The following is a 21855-nucleotide window of genomic DNA, read 5'->3' as shown; positions in this document are numbered from 1 at the left end:
TAGACGCAATAAGGAATCAGTACATATAAATAATGACTTCTAATTATATTTGTACAATTTATGATAAATTTTTAAATTCAGAACAGGGGATCCAGAAATCGCTCTGGCCCTATTTCACAAAAATTTAAACATCTCATAAAATATAACTCATATACCTGTTTTGTTCCATCCATATGAAAATAGACTCATAATTCTTCAATTACATATTTTATTCATCATCTAATTGTATCTCTACTATTTTTAGTGATTTTTCAAACTCACGTCACTGCTGCTGTCTGAATCTATTTTAATGGTAAATTTTACCTATTTCATGGTTTCCATGGATTAGCTAGCAATTTAGCATACATAACACCAAATATGATCATGATTAGCCATTCCAATGGCTAATCATTACCAAGCATTTCCATACCACTCAATAACCATATCATAAGACCATATATACAAAATGATTATAATGCTATACATGCCATACTCAAAATATACAAAGCCATTATGCCAAGATGGTATACGGATAGTGTGAGCGAGCCTCCGACCGTTCCTCGATTTCGAGCTGGCTTGTCAAAACTACAAGGAATGAAAAGGAGGAGTAAGCATAAATGCTTAATAAGTTCACATGCAAATAGCAAGTAACATAACCATATAAGCAAACATAAAACATCATTTGCATAATCATCACCAAGACATTCATATCACATTTTCATTTATCATCTTACCATATTGTTGTTATATCGATTTTTCAACCCGAGGGTTAAGTACATACCTGTTCAAAGTACCCATTTCACAACACTCACCAATACGTCCCTTTTATCTCTAGTATTCCTCCATTTGAGTAGAACTTTACCCGTTGAACACATCGGAATATAATTCGGATACATGGAAAGTTTGCACATAAGTGCCACATATGTAGCCAAGCTACCATGTAACCCGCCCATAAGCGAACTCGGACTCAAATCAACGAGCTTGGGCGTTCGCATCCACAAGTGAACTCGGACTCAACTCAACGAGCTCGGATGCCTAGTTACATCTCTTGAACTCGGACTCAACTCAATGAGTTTGGACATTCGCATCCATAAGTGAACTCGGACTCAACTCAACGAGTTCGGATGCCCAAATATCCTAGTGACATGTCACTTGTATCCTAATCCATTCCTAAGGTTCAACGGACCTTTTCCCAATCATGTGTCTCAACCATCTTCTACGGAATGTCGATACTGATACTCGGTAGTATTTCACATTTTCCAAGTATATCACACAATTTGACATATTATCAAACAATTATCACGAGTATAATATTTCATAATAATTATCATATCATTTAAATAACATAAAAACATTTAAAATAATAACTATGTTACCAACATTTACATATGAACTTACATTGTATGCGAAAATGGATACTTTTACCATTTCGTCCACAACTTGGTATTTTCCCTATTTCAGCCCGAATTTCAGTTTTCCTTGCTCTATCATAGGACTCACATTATTCAAATTGACCCAAAATCATATTTTGGAAAAATTACAATTTTGCCCCTAAACTTTTGCATATTTACACTTTTGCCCCAAAGCTCGTAAATTAAACTTCAGCCTATTTTCTTATGTTTTATGACATGCTGATCATTTTTCCCTTCTATGGCAACATCAAATTCTCACTCTAACATGTACTTATGACTATTAGGTATTTTTACCGATTAAGCCCTTTTGCTCGTTTTCACTTAAAACCGAGTAGTACAAGTTGTCTAACATAATTTAAAACCTCATATTCTATCATAAAACACCAAAATACACAAATTTCACCTATGGGTATTTTTCCAAATATGAACCCTAGGTTGAATTATTGCTAGCATAAGCTTAATCGAGCTACTGGGACTCCAAAAACGTAAAAATCATTAAAAACGAGGCTAGAACGGACTTACAATCGAGCTTGGAAGCTTGAAAAACCCTAGCCATGGTTTCTCCTTGCTATATTCGGCCATGGGGTTGAGGATGAGCAAAATTGGCATTTAATTTTGTATTTTAATTCATTTTACCCCTAAATGACCAAAATGCCCTTACTACTAAACTTTCCAAAAATTCCATCCATGTCCAATTTTTGTCCATAGACTTAGAAATTGGTAAAATTTCTATTTAAGACCTCCTAATTAATATTTCAAAACAATTTCATACTAGAAACTTCTAGAATACAAGTTTTGCAAATTATTCAATTTAGTCCCTAATTTCAATTTAAGCACTTTATGCATAAAATTTCTTCACGAAATTTTCACACAATCATGCAATCATATCATAGACCTTAAAATAATCATAAAATGATTATTTCTATCTCGGATTTTGTGGTCACGAAACCACTATTCCGACTAGGCCCAAAATCAGGATATTACAAAACCATCCTCTCTTGAGACTTTTGTTGGGCCCATAGTCTTTAAAGCTTCATACACCTTTTCCACTTGAAATTCTAACATCAAATCGTTATCATAAAATTGGTAACACACCTATTTACCCTTGACAATAAATGGGATGTGTCACTGATATCTTTAGTGGAAAATATATCTATAAAATAACCCCGTGCCACACTCTCTAATTTAGCAGCTTTAGCGACCATTAGACCTTTTTCATTCTATAAGCCCCTTACCCTATTAACACGTTGCCTATAAAAAGCAAACTTATGGAAAAATGAGATGTTTTTATCACCCAATTTTAACCAGTTGGCTTGTGCTCTCTGTTCTCAATAATGCTCTTGTTTCTCCGCTTCAAAATCAAAATTCATCTTAACATCAATTATCTCAGCTAACACTTCATCAATTCTTTCTTGGTTATCCAACTCCTCAAGACGTTGGTTAAGCTTTTTCGTTAAAACACGTCTTTTTTGTTTTGCTTTATTTTCCCAATGATGAAGACCTACCATAGTCGCCTTTAATCATCAGATAATGGCCTAGAATTGAACTCCCAAATGTTTTTAATTTTTTCTTAGCAAGAATCCTCCATACCCCACCAAGCTTTGAATTTGAAAACCTTTTACGCCTCCTAAAATCATCATGATCTATTTGAATTAGTAATGGGCAGTGCTCGAAAAAAGAATGAGATAGTGACTTAAAGAGAAATTAGGGAAAAGTTGCCCACACTCAGCGGTAGCAACAACTTTGTCGAGATGCTCCTTTATGTTTGCCTCTGACAAATTTCCACGTTCCCATGTAAACCAAGGCCCTGTTTAGCCTATATCCTTCAATTCACAGTCTTCCAATACATTATGAAATTCTTTCATTCGTCATTCATCACTTGGAATGCCTCCCTTCTTCTCATGGGAAAATCAAATCTCATTAAAGTTACCACTTACAAGCTAAGGCAAATTATGAGATCATCATAAGCTTCTCAGCCTCTTCAATGTCCTTTCTCTGTCTCGACTATACGGGGATCCTTAAAATCTCGTTTATCTCCAAGTATGACTACCCAGATATTCTTGTATTTCAACATCAATATGGTCCTTTGAATAACTTTGAAGTGTCATTGAACAACCTATTTTCCATCCTAAGCTTAAACCACCTCTTGATCCTTCAGCCCCTACATCAATACCACATAAATAACCACACTTCATTCTCACATTTTACATTTTACTAGTAGAAAATTTTGTCTCCATAAAAAAGACAAGTTGGGGATTATATAATTTCAGGATGTGCTGAAGACAATAAACATTTTACGGATTCCCCAAACCGTGATTGTTCTAGCATATTAATTTCATGCCATCCTGTCGGCATGCCCCATGGCAGCCGTCGATATCTATAAGGCTTGCACATCCTCACCATGATCAATTGTAGCCAAATGGGAACTTGATCCTTTCGAACTTAAATAGGTGGTCCTGGGCTGCTTCTTCCCCTCTCCAATTTGAAAAGGGTTGTCCTTTAAATCATGTTCCATATAGACTAATCCCCCACTAGGCAAACCACCTTTAGCCAACTCATCTTTTTTGAAAAGTCCTTCTAAATTAAACCCTAAGATATGATTAATCTGTTGTCAATTTCCTTGCCATTTGTCCTTACATAATCCTTCCTTGAATCTTGTCTTGCCAAATTTGCATCGTAAAGCTTGCCCTTCCTTTCTTCTTGCAACCAAACACTACTCCCCACTAACATCCTCATTGGCAGCGCCCTCAATGATAAATCCCATCCCAGCAGGATCTCCTCGCCACCATTATTGAGATGAACTGGGCAGAAAATATCACCATGACCTAATACACCACAAATGAAACAAAACAGAGATAATTTCTCATATTTAAAATTAGCATAAATATGACATGTAGGTGAAATTATTAACTTTTTCTTCCTTTTCAAAGGTTTTCGCACATCTAATTGAACATGAAGTCTCATAAATTTCTTCCCACCACCATTCCCCTGTTTCATATCATATTTAATGAAAGTACCGAGAAAGTCACCAAACTACTTTGTCATTCTCTCCGAGAAGAAACCCGATGGTAAGTCATAAACTTGAACCCAGAAGTTCGCAAATAGTAAGGGAATTAATAATGGATCTTCCTCTTCTTTTAATCGATGAAGAATCAATAAATGGTTATTGAAGGTCCATGGGGTCCGTTTTCCACTTGCTCAATATCCATTTTGTGGAAAGATTTGAGCACGTAACACTTATCCCTTAAATCTGAGACTTGGACCCCTCCTAAAGGGTGCCAAAGGTTTGTCATTATGGTCTGTAAAGCCGAAAAATGAACCACACTAGTAGTTAAGCAACATCCCACCAGACATAAATCATATGTAGATTGCTAGGGGTTCTAATCTCCATTGTTATTCCATCCCACCTCCTCTTATCGTCGATTAGTAGATTTTTCATAAACCTCTCCATAGTAAAAAGAAAAACTCAAAAAATTGACGAACTCACAAATACTCAGAAGAAAACAAAAAGCAAACACTCAAATTGATTTGAACTAACAAAGAAAATAGACTTTTCTGGAAAAATCTAAAATATAAAACAAAAACATGTTAGAACAACAGACGAGAACGTGTCAAGAGACAAAATGGATTGGTCTACCATATTAGTTTTTTAAATTACCTATCATACTAAAAGTAACTATATAAAAAGAAAACTCAAACAAATTTTAAGAGACGTATAAAATGATATTATATTGACATTAATATTTCCTATTTTTTTATTTAAATATGTACTTTTGATAGGTTTGACCTATACTACTGCAATAGTTAAATGAAAATTATTTTATAAAAATGTATTTCTTGTTTATGAAAAATTATTTCATTGAATTGAATTAATTATTTTATTTTTATTTTTTAGAGGTTATAAGAGAGCTAAGTTGAAAACCATGATATAATAACTCATACAATTATAGTAATTTGAATTAGATTGAATTGTCTAGTTAGACTAATTAAATTGGGAATCGAGCGAGATACTAATTTGGAGAAAGATTTTGGACCAGTTGAGCCACGAACCAATAGGACAGATTGCATTAGGTTAAAAATTGATTAAACCAACGATTTATTCAATTTTTATTATTTTAATATTTTTTATTTTTACTGGTTTCGATTACGAAAATAATACATATAATATAGAATCAATACAACAAATATAAGAATAATTGAACTAAATATTAGTGGATAATACAATATATTTAGTTTAAATAAGAATAAAAAATACATTAATATATAGCTTAAATCCATAAGAAAAATTATTTAAAAATAGCTACATGCTTATAATTGATTCTTAACTCAATTAGCATGAGTATCGTTGTCAATGCAAGAGGACATCGATTATACTTCCATTAATGGATTGGAAATGGACTATGAGTATTTCTAGTTATTATGGAAAAAGAAAAAAAAAACACCAAACAAATCATAAGAAGAGTTTTTATATCCATTTGTAGCCTCCAAATAACTTCTCCAAAATATTTTAAAAGAAACAATTGTAACCTCCAACAAAAAGTTAAACACAAAATTATAACCCTAGCAAGAAATTAAAACTTGCAATTAGTGGAAAGAATTCTAATATTCTAACCTCCAAAAAAATGTAAAATTATAACCTCCAAAATTATTAGCTCACAAACTAAAAATTTATCATTGTAAACTGCCCTTCATGATGCAATAATTAAATTTTAGACACAAAATTATAACTTTAAAAATAATCATATTTGGCTATTAAAGAAATAATAATGAATTTGAAAAGATTATCATGCTCCTGTTTACTCTAATAACTTTACTTGGGAGCTGAAATTTTAAAATTAAAATATAACAAAATTTTATAATTAATTTTAAAATATTATACAAATATATTGTATATTTACTATTATAATTATAAAAATAAATTTAATAGTGAATATAAAAATACTATCTTACCCTATTTACTCCATTACTTAACTCTATTTGGGAGATGAAATTTTAATATTAAAATATAAAAATAGGTTTTATAATGAATTTTAAAGGAATATACTTGGCAGCTAAATCTATTAAATGACAAGAGATCTAACATTAAAATTATAGTGAATTCTTTTTCAATGTAAAACGTTAAAAATGCAACAGTTAAATATGCGGTATAAGAGATGCAACATAAAAGTTGTAAATTGTGTCAGCTAACTAGCTTCATATACTAAATGCAATACCCGTAACCTAGCAAACACCACTTATTTCTTTTGAGGTACAATTGACTTGTCGGTAGTTTTATTTTTTTGGGAAGCCAGGATAAGCATGGGTTAAAATAGCACAGAAAATAAAATTTAATTAATAAAATAGGTTAACTTTTTTTTTTTTAATTTAGAATAATGAACTGGTTTTTAAAGAAAGAGTGTGGAAACGCATTCAGCTGAGTACGTTCTCTTTCTAAATTGTTTTTGCTGATTTTTTTTTTAAATATAACTAGTTTTTTCAGTAAGATAGTTAGATGTTAATGGTTTTGTCTTTGAGTTTCAAGTTTGATTAATCTCTCACTAATAGTTATATTTTTATTTCATGTTGTTTTAAGCTTTTAGTATTTTTAATTAAAATTTTAAACATATTAGCTCATTTGGTTAAATAGTTAAATAATAATAATTTTATCCTCCAGTCCATGTTCAATTCCTCTCTTAAACACATTTGTAATTTTATTTCTTGAAACGTTGTTTCAAATTTTTTATTTTCAATTAATAAATATATTGTTTTCAATTTTTTATTTTTATTTCATCTTTTAATTAAGAACTCTTTTATTCATAAAATCAAATAATAAATATGTAATTATATAACTAAGATATATATTATACATATCTCATTATGTTAAAAATATTTGAAATTAACTCTTTTATATATAATATAAACTTCAACTAATTTTTTTATGTATTTTCTTTATATATAATATTTATATGTCAAATATTTATTTTCTCCACGAATATTGCAGATATGGTGACTTTCTAATATTATAAAATGAAATAATTATTTCAAATATAATTATTATTTTTATATGTGGAATTTTCATATATCATTATTTTTTCATCTACCTTGTGGGTATGATATTTCAAATATTTTTATATGTGAAATATTTGAATTAATTATTTCAAACCTCATTATGTTTATAATGTAAAATATTTTAAATACACATACATAAATATATAATACTAAAATTGCTACACTCATGATATGGATTGGAAAATAAATATTACACATATAAAATTATATTTTCTAAAAATAATGATATTTTTAATAATTATTTGATTTTATAAATAAAAGAGTTTTTAATTAAAAGATGAATTAAAAATAAAAAAATGAAAACAATATATTTATTAATTAAAATTAAAAAGCTTGAAACATCAAGAAATAAAAATTATAAATATGTAGAAGAGGAATTGAACCCAAAATTCAAAGATGAAATCATTATTATTTAACCATTTAATCAATAGAGATAATATATTAAAATATTAATTAAAAATATAAACAAGTTTAAAACAATATCAAATAAAAATTATAAATGTAGGTGGAAGAGGAATCGAACTTGGGACCTGAATGACAAAACTACTAACATTTAATCATTTGATCAGAAAACTAATTATTTTAAAAAGTTAAAAATATGACTTAAAAGAATTAGATATACTTTCATACACTTTCTCCAAACACGACCTATTTTCTTAAATTTAAATCGACATATTTTACCAATCAACTTTTATTTTTAACATATTTAACTAATTGAATCATTGATAAAAATCGAGATTCTTATATAAATAACACAATATAAAAAATTTACATAAATTACAGATTAATTCCCAAATTAACATATTTTCTAAAGTAATTGTAGTGTGGAATATAAAGTGGATGACGTCAATAAAAAATTTACTTCAATCATTGCATTAAAATTTGATACAAAAAGCTATATAAATTGTGGTAAAATAAATAATATTTTTAACATAAAGGTGATATAAAAGGCAAATTTTTAGGGTTCAAGAAAACCTTTAGAATGAATCACTTCCTTGCCACCATTATCTCTGTAACGTTTTCGTACCTAAGACCGTCGTCGAGTCGAGCACGAGGTGTTAACGGACTTAATTTATTAATTAAACAGCTCAAACAATTTATTTTAGAATTTCCAGACAACCTAGCTAACTGCATCACAGTCGCTAAAAAATCCATATCTCGAGTTACGAAACTCGAAATCCAATTCCGTGAATTTTACATGAAACTAGACTCATATATCTAGTTACTAATTTTTTTCTAGAATTTTTGGTCAGGCCAATTAGTACAGTTTATTAGTTAAAGTCTTCCCTATTTTAGGGTTCAGCTACTTTGACCCCTATGTATTATAAATCAGATATCTCCCTGTATAGAGTCTCAATGACTATGCCGTTTGTTTCTTATAAAACTAGACTCAATAAGGATTTTATACATATAAGGTAAAACTACTAATGTAACGCCCCCGTACCCAAGACCGTCGCCGGAGTCGAGCATGAGGTGTTAACGGACTTAATTCATTAATTAAACAGCTCAAACAATTTATTTTAGAATTTCCAGACAAGCTGGCTAACTGCATCACAGTTGCTAAAAAATCCATATCTCAAGTTAGGAAACTTGAAATCCAATTCTGTAAATTTTTCCTGAAACTAGACTCATATATCTACTTACTAATTTTTTTCTAGAATTTTTGGTGAATTTTTAAAGTCAGAACAGGGGATTCAGAGATTGCTCTGACCCTATTCTACCAAAACTTAAATATCTCATAAAATAAAACTCATTTACCTATATCGTTTCTTCTATATGAAAATAGACTCATCAAGCTTCGATTCCATAACTTATTAATCATTTAATTCCATTTCTACTATTTTTAGTGATTTTTCAAATTCACATCACTGCTGCTGTCTGATTCTGTTTTGTGGCAAATTTTACCTTTCCAAGGATTTTCATGGTTTAGTTAAGACATAAAGCATACATGTTATCATATATAAACTTGATTAGCCATTCCAATAGCTAATAATTCTCAAATATTTACATTCCATCCATGGGCCATATCGTAAGATTATACACACACAATGATTGGAATGCTATACTTGCCATATTTCCAAAAATTACAAGTCATTATACCACTATTGTCTAGTGATAGCGTGAGCGTGCCTCTGACCATTCCGATCTCCAAATTGACTTGTCAAAACTACAAAAAATTAAAAGGAGAGAGTAAGCATAGATGCTTAGTAAGTCTACATGCAAATAACAAATAACTTAACAAAGCAATTATACTAACCAACATTAGCATAATATCACCAAAGCATTCATATCATATTTCTCATTCATGATCCTACCATATTATTGTTATATTGAAGTCTCAACCCGAGGGTTAAGTACATACCTGTCCAAAGTGCCCATTTCACAACATTTACCAATACGTCACTTGCATCTTGAGTATTCTTCCATTTCACTAGAATTTTACCCGTTGAACACATCGGAATATAACTCGGATACATGGAAAGTTTGCACATAAGTGCCACATATGTAGCCAAGCTACCATGTAACCCGCCCATAAGCGAACTCAGACTCAACCCAATGAGCTCAGGCGTTCGCATCCATAAGTGAATTCGGACTCAACTCAACGAGCTCGGATGCCTAGTTACATCTCACGAACTCGGACTCAACTCAACAAGCTCGGACATTCGCATCCATAAGTGAACTTGGACTCGACTCAATGACCTCGGATGCCCAAATATCCTAATCTATTCCTAAGGTTCAACGGGACTTTCCTCGTTCGTACTCCTTTACCATTCTCCTTGGAATACTAATGACGATACTTCGGTAGTCTTTCACATTTTTCACATAATTCATAAAATTTTTGCATGTTGTCTAACAATGACCACAAAGCATAGGATTACATGATAACAATCATAATATTGTATAAATAGCATTAAATGATTCAAAATAACGATCATATTACAATATTTACATACGAACTTACCTCGATACAAAATGAGAATAGTCGAGCCTATTCCTTGTAAACTTTATTTTTCCCCCGATCTCGACTCGAATCTCTTTTCTCTTGATCTATAATACTATTTAATACACACATTCATCAAATCAGCCCCTAGTACGAACTTTGAAAAATTACCATTTTGCCTCTAAACTTTCACATATTTACACTTTTGCCCCAAGGCTCGTAAATTAAACCTCATCCTGTTTTCTTATGTTTTATGACATGCTTATCATTTTTCCCTTATATAGCAACATCAAATTCACACTTAACATGTACTTATGAATATTAGGTATTTTTACCGATTATGTCATTTTACTCATTTTTACGAAAAATCACTTAGCAAAAGTGGTTTAACATAATCTCAAACTTCATATTCTACCATAAAACATCAAAATTCATACATATCATCCATGGGTAAAATTTTAAATATAAACCCTAGCACAAAATATTGGTAGAAATAGGTAAACCGAGCTACGAGGATTTCAAAAATGTAAAGAACATTAAAAACGGGCATAGAAATCACTTACAATCAAGGCTTAAAAGTGTTGAAACCCTAGCTATGGTGGAGAGAAAAATTCAGCAGCAACTTATGGACAAGATGATCATTTTTGTGTTATTTTTCCCATTTTATTTCATTTAATATCCAAATAACCAAAATGCCCTTCCTTACTAAACTTTCAAAAATTCCATCCATGTCCAATTTTTGTCCATAAACTTAGAAATTGGTCAAATTTCCATTTAAGACCTCCTAATTAATATTTCAAAGCAATTTCATACTAGAAACTTCTAGAATGCAAGTTTTGCAACTTATTCAATTTAGTCCCTAACTTTAAATTAAGCACTTTATGCATAGAATTTCTTCATGAAATTTTCACACAATCATGAAATCATATCATAGACCTCAAAATAATCATAAAATAATTATTTCTATCTCGGATTTTGTGGTCCCGAAACCACTATTTTGATTAGGCCGTAGTTCGGGTTATCACAATCTCTATCACTCCGTACCATTTCTAAATCATTTTAGCATAAAAAATTAATGAATTGTGAAATCCTATTCAAAACAAATAGGACAAGCCCTGGAGCTATTTTTGAGGTGCAGCCACGGCTTAAAGATAAAAAAAAAGCTCAAAAAATATTTATTTCATTAATTGCAATGCCCAAAATTTAAAGAATTTAATTGTGAGAATTTGTAGTAATTAATTTCTGTATCCCTGGTTCTATGCTTTGCTTTTGTGTTTAAGGTTTAGAGTTCGAGTCGCGTCATTAAAAGTTTTGTTGTTCTGAAATCAACCCATAAACACGCATTACCCGCTTAAGTTCAATTCTATATGAAAGTGTGACAAGAATGAGCCTATTGGTTCATTGGTTAAGCATCTATCTGTATTTTGTCTGGTTCTGAGTTCCTTTCTTACGTCCTTTTTCCTCTAAGATTATATTTTTCCCTTCCTTTTCCTTTTCCAATTCTTCTTCTTTTCTCTTGTTTTTCGTTCTTCGGTGTTCGATTCTACGCTAATTGTGAGTTCTTCGTTGCTAGTAACGTCGACTGTGTGATTGTTGCGTAAGTTCTGCTGTTACTTTTCTTTTGTTCTTTGATGTTTCCGAATTAGTGATAGTATGTCAAAATGGGTTGTGTTCGGTTGTTTTAATGTTTGTTTAATCGCTCAATTGGTTACTTTTAGGTAAGGATAGTGCAAGAGGCGTTATTTCGCTATGTTAGTCTGATTTCCTTCAGTTTCGTGTAAGCTAAGTAGACGATTAGATTTGGGATTGCGTCGAAGCTTTTGATATAATCTTGACGGTAAATGATTTTAAGCGAATTTTGAAATTGATGGCGTAATTGATTAGTGATTGATTATTTAGGTTCTAGGTAACCTCTATAATGTTCCTCCGTCAAAGCGAAATCAGGTGCATACTGAAAGCCATACCTTTGCAAGTTTTGGGTCATTGAAAATGGTGGCTGTAGATGCCACATGACTAGCCACACAGGTATGTGACTAGGCAGTGTGAGCCACACAAGCGTGTGGTCGACCGTGTGATTAGCTATGTAACTCACTGTTCATCAAATTGGGGCCACACTAGCTGGCACAAGCATGTGTCCAGGTTGTATGTGTCCATATTAGTGCAGGGTTCACACGGGCATGAGACACGAACATGTGTCTTGGCCGTGTAACTCACTTTTTGTGACTTAGGACCACACAGATAAGTATACGGGCGTGTACCCAGGCTGTGTGAGTCACATGGACAAGGACACGGCCGTGTATCCAAGCCATGTAACTCTTTGTTTACATGTTAGAACCACACGAGCAGAGGGCATGGGCATGTGTCCAGGCCGTGTGAGCCACACGAGCAAGGACATGACTGTGTGGCAGTGTAAAGGAGGCTCGAAACCCATTTTTGAAGCCATAAATGTGGTCTATGACTAATAATGATTTTTCCCATTTTATGAATGATCTAAACTTGATTGAGTGAGAACTTTCTGATACTCTATAATTGACACATGAATGTTATAATAGTAAGTGCACTGTGAATATCTGTACTCTACATATGCATGGGTTGGGGTGTTGTGCATAAGGAAGTAACCTACTCTGAATCAGTGATTAAGCCACTATGTAAATAGTTTCAATCTGGTGCTTTGACGCATTATAATCCAGCAGCTAAGCTGTGTTACTGTAAATGTGTCAAATAGACACTTCGCGGTGTGTAGGGATAGATGGGCATTGAATGTCCTTAATGGTGTTTTGGGATGGTTGAAGATGGTGTGTAACGGATAGGGCTTAGAAATATCTGCATCTGAATTTGATCTATGATATATATATATATATATATATATATATATGAAATTACATATATATAAGTATCTGTACACTACTGATCTGTTCTGAATCTGAATTGTAAATAGTACTGTACTGAACCAAATCTCTGAAGATAACTACTTTCTAAATGAATACGAATTGAATAACTTAACTTCTGTTACGCACTGAGTTCACAAATCATTTTGTTTTGGTTGAATTTTAGGAGAACCTCAATCTTGATCAGGCTAGTGTCATGGGAGCTCGGTCAAACTCTTATATTTTCTTTTAAGCATTACTACTAAGGATTTATGTTTTATGGAATTTATGAAGATCTTATGTTTTAAATTATTGTTATTACGAATGTTATGTATGATTAGTTTTGTTTGACTGTGTTATGATAGTATGAATTTTAGTACAAGTGACGTAACTCTCCAAACTTGGTTTGGATATCTAGACTGAGTTTAGGGTGTTACATTTTGTGGTATCAGAGCCAGGTTAAATAACACTCGGACTGTGTTTAGGATCCTAATGTGTGAAAAAAGTAGTTAGTGACAATTTGGTATTTAAGTTAATAAGGAAACGCTGAAATGTTAGCGATGACCGAGCGTCCGACACTGGACCTATAAGTATTTTTGTTCTGCTATACAGATTATGAGACCTAAATTGTTACTGGTAACAAATGCTTTGGATGTGAACTGGTGAAATTCTCTTATTGGATGTTTGAACTGATCTGTGTATTCTGCCATTGTAGCTAGATTGCCATAATGAGTTCGCGCAGTTATCGTGGACGTGGTATGCAAGGGCATCGAGGACGCCGAGGAGGAGCTCGGGTAAAGTTATCCTCTATGTGTAGTATGCCCAATTTGGAGACCAGAGAGACTGTTGGTACTCCCACTGCTAAGATGGAGTCCCAAACTCAGACGGTTAGAGACGACGCACTATCCCAAGCCATGATTCGAGCATTAGAGAGGGTTGCAGAGACCCATTTGGGATTAGGAGGCTGAGGGTCAGTTACTGAGCGACTCCAGTTGAATGGGGCTGAATTATTCAGGGGCGTCATAGGAGTTGCTCCCACCATTGCTAAATATTGGCTTGAGGCTACCGAGCATATTATGACAGACCTTGATTGCACTCCTACTCAGAAATTGAGAGGTCCTGTGTCCTTATTCCGAGACGAAGCTTATCAGTGGTGGTTAATCATTGAGCAAGGTGCTCAGTCTGAACAAGTGAACTGGGACTATTTCAAGAACGCCTTCCAGGGTAAATATGTGGGGGCGAGTTATGTCGAGGCTTATCGATATGAGTTTATGAGCCTAGTTTGGGGCGACCACTTCGTGGCTGAGTATGAATCTGAGTTATTACGACTGAGTAGGTATGCATAGACACTGGTACTGTCTGATTACGACAAGTGTGTGAGGTTTGAGGAAGGACTGAGATATGATCTGCGGGTTCTAATAAATCTTCAGAGGGAGTGGGTTTTTGCGATTCTTATGGACAAGGCAAAAATAGTGGAAGAGGTGAAGCACACTCTACGTGAGCGGCGTGACCGTGAGAAGGATCAAAATAAGGTTAAGAGGGATTTAGGTCCTTCTAGTTTTAGTCAACGCCCTGAGAAGTGGGCGAGTTTGATAGGCCTCATAGGGCCGAGACATCATATATAGTGATTAATGTTCAGTTGTGTGGTGAGTGTGGGAAATGCTATCTGGGCGGGTGCTGGAGGAAGTTAGGAGCGTGTCTCCGTTGCGAGTCGATAGAGCATCGAGTTAGAGATTGCCCCTGTCGATCTAATTTAGTACCAGCTACAATACAGACTCTAGCTCCAAATTCTATTCGACCTGTGAGAGAGGTTTAGCAGCCATTCAAAGGTCGTGGTATTGGTAGGGGTGGTAATGAATTTGGGAAAAGATAGAGAACACCGGGTGTAGGTGTAGGTCAGACTGAAGCTCATCAGCCGGCACTAGTTTATGCGGCGAGATACCATGAGGAGAGCGATAAGGTTAATGTCATTGCAGGTACCTTCATTATACATTCTGTTCTGTATTATGCACTCATTGATATTGGCTCTACTCAAACGTATATAGCTAATGTTGTTTTTGTAAATCTGGGTTTAACTGCTGAGAATACTACTAGAAAGTTTTCCGTGATTAGTCCGTTGGGACAGTCAATCCGAGTTGATAGAATATACAGACGGGTACTCCTAGAACTTCAGGGCACAGTATTTCCAGCTAGTTTAATGGAATTGCCCTTTAATGAGTTTGACTTGATTTTGGGAATAGATTGGCTTGTTGAGTATCAAGTTAGTCTAGACTATGTAACCAAAAGGGTTACTCTAAGACCAATTGAGAATGACGAGGTGGTTATGGTTGGTGACCATCGAGATTACCTCTCTAATGTAATCTTCGCTCTTGTAGCAGATAAGTTAGTCCGAAAGGGGTGCGAGGCATACCTAGCTTACGTATCTAACTCTACTACCGAAAAGCTTTCAGTGGGAGATATCCGCACTATGAAAGAATTCTCAGACATCTTTCCTGAGAAATTTCTCGAAGTACCTCCGGATAGAGAAATGGAATTTGAAATAGATCTGTTACCAGGTACCGTTCTAGTGCTCATTGCGCCCTATGGCATGGCACCGAAAGAGCTGACTGAATCAAACTGCAACTTTAAGAACTCTTGGATAAGGGATTCATTCGATCGAGTGTGTCTCCGTGGGGAGCACCAGTATTGTTTGTTAAGAAGAAGGATGGGTCGATGAGAATGTGTATTGATTATAGACAGTTGAACAAGCTGACAATCAAGAATAAGTATCCGTTATCGAGGATTGATGACTTGTTCGACCAATTTCGGGGGGGTGTCCGTCTTTTCTAAAATTGACCTACACTTCAGTTACCATCAACTCAAAGTCAAAGAGACTGATGTATACAAAATTGCTTTCAAGACTCGTTATGGACATTACGAGTTTCTGGTATTGCGTTTCGAATTAACGAATGTGCCGGCGACATTTATAGGTTTAATGAATTGGGTGTTTCAACCGTACTTGGATTAATTTGTAGTGGTTTACATCGATGATATCTTGATATACTCTAAAATGAAAACCGAGCATGATGATCATCTTCGTATCATACTTCAAATATTCTTAGAAAAACAATTGTATGCCAAGTTCAGTAAGTGTGAGTTCTAGTTGTAAGAAGTTGCTTTTCTGGGTCATGTATTGACAGCGAAGGAGATCCGAGTTGATCCCAAGAAAATAGAAGCTGTTGTTGAGTGGAAACAACTAAAAAATATATCTGAGCTTCGTAGCTTCTTAAGTTTAGCCTGTTACTACCGAAGGTTTGTCGAAGGATTTTCTCTGACTACGTCACCTCTAATGAAGCTGTTGCGTAAGAATGCTCCATTTGTGTGGTCAGAGACACAACAGTCTAATTCTGATAAACTCAAGTCTGTTCTGACATAGGCTCCTGTTTTAGTTCAACTAGAATCGAGTCAGGAGTTTGTTGTATACAATGATGCTTCACATGTCGGGCTAGGATGTGTACTTATGCAAGATGGTAAGGTGGTCGCTTATGCGTAATGGAAGCTGAAGACACACTAGGGTAATTACCCTATGCATGATCTTGAACTAGCTACGGTTGTGTTTGCTTTAAAAATCTGAAGACATTATCTGTATGGTGAAAGGTTTGTTATTTACACCAATCACAAGAGTCTCAAATATTTGTTAACCCAAAAAGAGTTAAATCTTCATCAGCGATGATGGGTACAGTTACTTAAAGATTATGATTACACTATAGAATACCATCCAAGGAAGGCTAATGTGGTAGTTGATGCCCTTAGCCGTAGAGTGATGACGGATCTGAAACCAATGTTAGCTCGTTTGAGTTTGGTTGAGGACGGAGGACTGTTTGCTAAATTACAAGTAAGGTCGACTTGGGTGGAATAGATTCGAACTAAGCAATTGAATGACGAGTCTTTAGTCTAGCATATGCAATAGATTGACTTGAACAAGAATTCTGATTTTAGTCTGAACAACGATAAGGTGCTATGTTTCAAAGGTCAGATGTGTGTACCTAATGATAAAGAATTAAGGTATTCAATTCTGTAGGAGGCACATAATAGTCCTTATGCTATGCATCCTAGTGGGAACAAGATGTAACGGGATCTCCGAGAGCTTTATTGGGGGCCCGGACTAAAACAGGAGGTATTCACTTTTGTGTCCCACTGTCTAACGTGTCAAAAGGTTAAGGCCGAACATCAGTTGCCCTCTGGACAGCTGTAACTAGTTAAGATTCCACAGTGTAAATGGGAGCGGGTAACCATGGATTTTGTTGCGGGATTGTCTTTAACTCCAACTAAGAAAGATTCAATTTGGGTCATCATTGATTGGTTGACCAAGTCAGCCTATTTCATTCCTATCCAAGCAGACTACTCCTTACAGAAGTTAGCTAAATTGTACATCGCTGAAATTATAAGGCTACACAGAATTTTGGTCTCAATTATTTCTGACAGAGATTCACGATTTACGTCTCAGTTCTAGAAGAAACTCCATGAGGCTTTAAGCACTCGACTTAATTTCAGTACTACGTATCACCTTCAGACCGACAGACAGTCAGAGCATGTCATCCAGATCCTAAAAGATATGCTTTGGGGTTGTGTGATAGACTTCAGGGGTAGCTGAGAGGAGTACCTGCCATTGCCAGAGTTCGTATACAACAATAGCTTTCAATCTAGTATTCAGATGGCACCCTACGAGGCTTTATATGGTCGTAGGTACCACACTTCATTATGTTGGACGGAGTTAAGTGAAAGCCGGATATTGGGCCCTAAGCTAGTTTTTGAAACTGAGAACATTGTAAAAGTAATTCAGGATCATTGAAAGCCGCATCGGACCGATAAAAGTCTTATGTAGATTCAAAAAGAAAGAATATTAAGTTTTCAGTAGGTAACCAGGTGTTTCTAAAGATATCACCTTGAAAAAAGGTCTTCCGATTTGGACGCAAGGGCAAACTAAGGCCGAGCTTCATTGGGCCTTACCGTATTTTGAAATGTGTCAGACCCATTGCTTACCAGTTAGAATTACCACCAGAGCTAGATCGAATTCTTGATGTGTTTCATGTCTCGATGTTGAGACGGTATCAATCGGATCTGTCGCATAGTGTTCTTGTTTATGAGATTGAGTTGCAACCAGACTTAACATTCGAAGAAGAGCCTGTCCAGATCTTGGAACGTGATGTTAAGATGTTGAGGAAGAAAACTATTCCTCTAGTAAAGGTCCTCTGGCAGAACCACGATACTGAGGAAGCCACTGGGAATCGAAGGAATCAATTCAATGACTGTATCTGTATCTGTTCGACTCATGTAAAATTTCGAGGCTAAAATTTCTTTTACGGGGAGAGAGTTGTAATGCCCCAAAATTTTAAGAATTTAATTGTGAGAATCTACAGTAATTAATTTTTGTATCCCTGATTCTATGCTCTGCTTTTTTGTTTAAGGTGATCATTAAAATTTTTTTTCTTTTGGAATCAACCCATAAATACGCGTTACACGCTTAAGTTCTATTTTGTGTGAAAGTGTGACAAGAATGAGCCTGCTGGTTCACTGGTTAAGTATCTGTCTATATTCTGTTTGGCTCCAAGTTTGAATCCCATAGTATGCGTAGGAAGTATTTTTTTTTTACAATTGGCAGAAGGGGTAGTTATTTTTAAATAGCCTGAAGAATTTCTGTCGTATTTTCCTGTCTTTACGTCCTTTTTCCTCTAAGTTTATGTTTTTCCCTTCCTTTTTCTTTTCTGGTTCTTCTTCTCTTCTCTTGTTTTGCCTTCTTCGGTGTTCGATTTTGCGCTAATTGTGAGTTCTTCGTTGCCTGTAAGGTCGACTGTGTGATTGTTGAGTAAGTTCTGTTGTTACTTTTCTTCCGTTTTGTGAGGCTACCAAATTAGTGATAGTATGTAAAAATGGGTTGTGTTTGGTTGTTTGAATGTTTGTTTAATCGCTCAATTGGTTACTTTTAGGTGACGATAGTACAAGAGGCATTATTCTGCTGTGTTAGTCTGATTTCCTTCTGTTTCGTGCAAGCTAAGTAGACGATTAAAGTTGGGGTTGCGTAGAAGATTTCGACATAATCTTGATGGTAAATGATTTTAAGCGAATATTGAAATTGATGGCGTAATTGATTAGTGATTGATTATTTAGGTTTCGGGTAACCTCTGTAACATTCCTCCATCAAATCGAAATCAGGTGCGTATCGAAAACCTTACTTTTGCAAGTTTCGGGTCACCAAAAATGGTGGCTTTAGATGCCACACGGCTAGCCACACGGACATGTGACTAGGCTGTGTGAGCCACACGTCCATGTGATTGACCGTGTAACTCACTGTTCATCGAATTGGGGCTACACGGGCTAGCACACGGGTGTGTGTCTAGGCCGCGTGTAGCCATATTAGTGTAGGGTTCACACGGGCATAAGACACGGACGTGTGTCTAGGCCGTGTAACTCACTGTTTGTGACTTAGAACCACACGGGCAAGCACACGGGCTTGTACCCAGTCCGTGTGAGTCACATGGGCAAGGACACAGTCGTGTGTCCAAGCCGTGTAACTCTCTGTTTACATGTTACGTCCACATGGGCAGAAGGCATGGGCGTGTGCCCAGGCCGTGTAGCTGTAACTGCCCGTTTTCAGTGAAATCGGAACAGTGGTTGTGGGACCACAAATTCAAAGTCAAAAAATTATTTTAATATTATTTTATGGTCTATAGCATGATAGTATTATAGTATAAAAAAATTTCGTTAAAAAATTTTATCGTTTGTGTGCTCAATTCGTGAAAAAGGACTAAATCGCGTAAAGTACAAAAGTTGTGTTCTATTAGCTAAAGGTATTAAATAGCTATAGAACTTTAAAGTGGAGGTCCTTATATGGTAATTGGACCATTAAAAGTGATAGTGGATGTGCATGGCTTGGCAAGTATGAAAATTTTAAAGTTAGGTAAGGGTAATTTGGTAAATAGGTAATTAAAAGTAATTAAAGGTTAAAATTAAATAAAACAAAAAGGAGTTATTTTTTTCATTCATGCATGAGCTGATTTTTCCAGAAAAGAAGAGCTTTGGAAAAGCAAAGAAAGTCCCTTGCATGTAAGTGCTATCTTGTCCTATTTTTGTTGATTTTTATGTTTTCGAGATCGTTGTAGCTTAACATAGCTAACCAGGGGACTAATTTGCAAAACTATTGAATAGTTGGAGATTTTCTATTGATGATTATAATAGGGTTTTGATTTTAATGGAAAAAAATGAATATTTGTTGTTAGTTAAACAACTTTTGTTAAGAGATTTTTAATGAAATTGTAAAAACGGGCTAAATTAAGAAATGTGAAAATTGTGTGTTAAAAGTGTGAAATTGAAGAATGTATGGGCTACTATGAGCATGTAGTAAAATCGGTTAGGCTTGGTTATGGATGAAAATTTCATGAATATCATTTTACGAGCCTAGGGACTAAATTATAAAGAAGTCAAAAGTATAGGCAAAATAGTAATTTTTCCAGAACATGGTTTCAATTGATTTGAATAGAATGATGCTTAAATTAGTTAAATTTGATTATATAGATCAAGAAAAGCAACGTACGGGATTAGATCGGGGGAAAGAAAAAGTTATCAATTAAACAATCGTTTTCCATCGTACGAGTTTGAGGTAAGTTTGTGTAATTAAATTCTTATATATATGCTTTAATTGAAAAATATATATGTGAATGATTTAATTATTATGTATAATTATTGAGAGCATAACCGATGATGTACGAAGAACACCGAGCCCTGTTTGAACTTTATAAATTTGTAGGATACAAATGACATATCATTAGGGTTACCGTTTTGGTTGAGATCCTGCATGTGTTGCGGACTCACCACAGCTCATATGAGCTTACCAATTTTTAGCTTGTGAGAGCTTATCGATACTCAGCTTGTATGAGCTTACCGATATTCAACTCGGAGGAGCTACCGATTATCGCTCGTAGGAGCATACATGTACAAGAATTGAAGGATCACAGTTCAATACACCTCGTGTGTACCACCCGCATATCTAATGATATTCTAAGTGGTTCAATAGGCATAGTGTTATCACGAGATTATACAAGTTCGATACGAACTAGTACAGGTATTTACATGAAAATGGTATATATATGATATACGGATATACGATATATATGTTATATGTACATTGAACTTAATAATTGTTAAATTCATACAAAATTCTATTATGAATTTATATGAGTTCGACACGAACTAGTACAGGTATTTACAGGAAATACATGGAAATGATTTTACATGATGTATTGATACATGATATGGATGTTACATGTATATGGAAATTTAATTAATTGTTGAGTTCATCCATGATTATTGATTCATAGGTGAATTTACATGACTAATATGGTTGGTGTATATGTGCTTAGGCTTTGGCTAAGTTGTGGTTGGATTATACCACGTTAAACTTATAAGTTATGGATTGAAATGGTAAATGCTTGAATGGAAATATACTTGTGATCATGAAAGGGTAATTTTCGGTTTTATATGAATACATGGCTATCTTGATTGATGATTATATGTTAGGTTTATGAACCTAATTAAGTTGTGATATACCTTGTTTCACTTACATCATTTGTGG

The 21855-nt window shown here is 34.4% G+C and overlaps 1 protein-coding gene across 1 annotated transcript; it reads left to right on the top strand.

Annotated features, from left to right (window-relative positions):
* The first annotated feature begins 13975 nt into the window (after positions 1–13975).
* LOC108487862 (uncharacterized) lies at positions 13976–16662 on the top strand. Its single transcript, XM_017792201.1, has 5 exons — positions 13976–14134; positions 14240–14485; positions 14594–14834; positions 15137–15802; positions 16427–16662. Exons 1-5 carry the CDS (start codon positions 13976–13978, stop codon positions 16660–16662), a joined length of 1548 nt encoding a protein of 515 aa, XP_017647690.1.
* Positions 16663–21855: the final 5193 nt, after the last annotated feature.

The sequence above is a fragment of the Gossypium arboreum genome, chromosome 10 (assembly GCF_025698485.1).
Source record: "Gossypium arboreum isolate Shixiya-1 chromosome 10, ASM2569848v2, whole genome shotgun sequence".
Classification (NCBI taxonomy): domain Eukaryota; kingdom Viridiplantae; phylum Streptophyta; class Magnoliopsida; order Malvales; family Malvaceae; genus Gossypium; species Gossypium arboreum.
Note: the sequence above shows the minus strand (reverse complement) of the source record. Positions and strands in the feature narration are given on the sequence as shown.

Excerpts from the sequence above, each read along its gene's own strand:
- LOC108487862 (XM_017792201.1), top strand. The coding sequence starts at position 13,976 with ATGAGTTCGCGCAGTTATCGTGGACGTGGTATGCAAGGGCATCGAGGA. Across the intron at positions 14,486-14,593 it reads TCCAGGGTAAATATGTGGGG|ACACTGGTACTGTCTGATTA; the intron begins GCGAGTTATGTC and ends AGGTATGCATAG. Across the intron at positions 14,835-15,136 it reads ACGCCCTGAGAAGTGGGCGA|GTGTAGGTCAGACTGAAGCT; the intron begins GTTTGATAGGCC and ends CACCGGGTGTAG.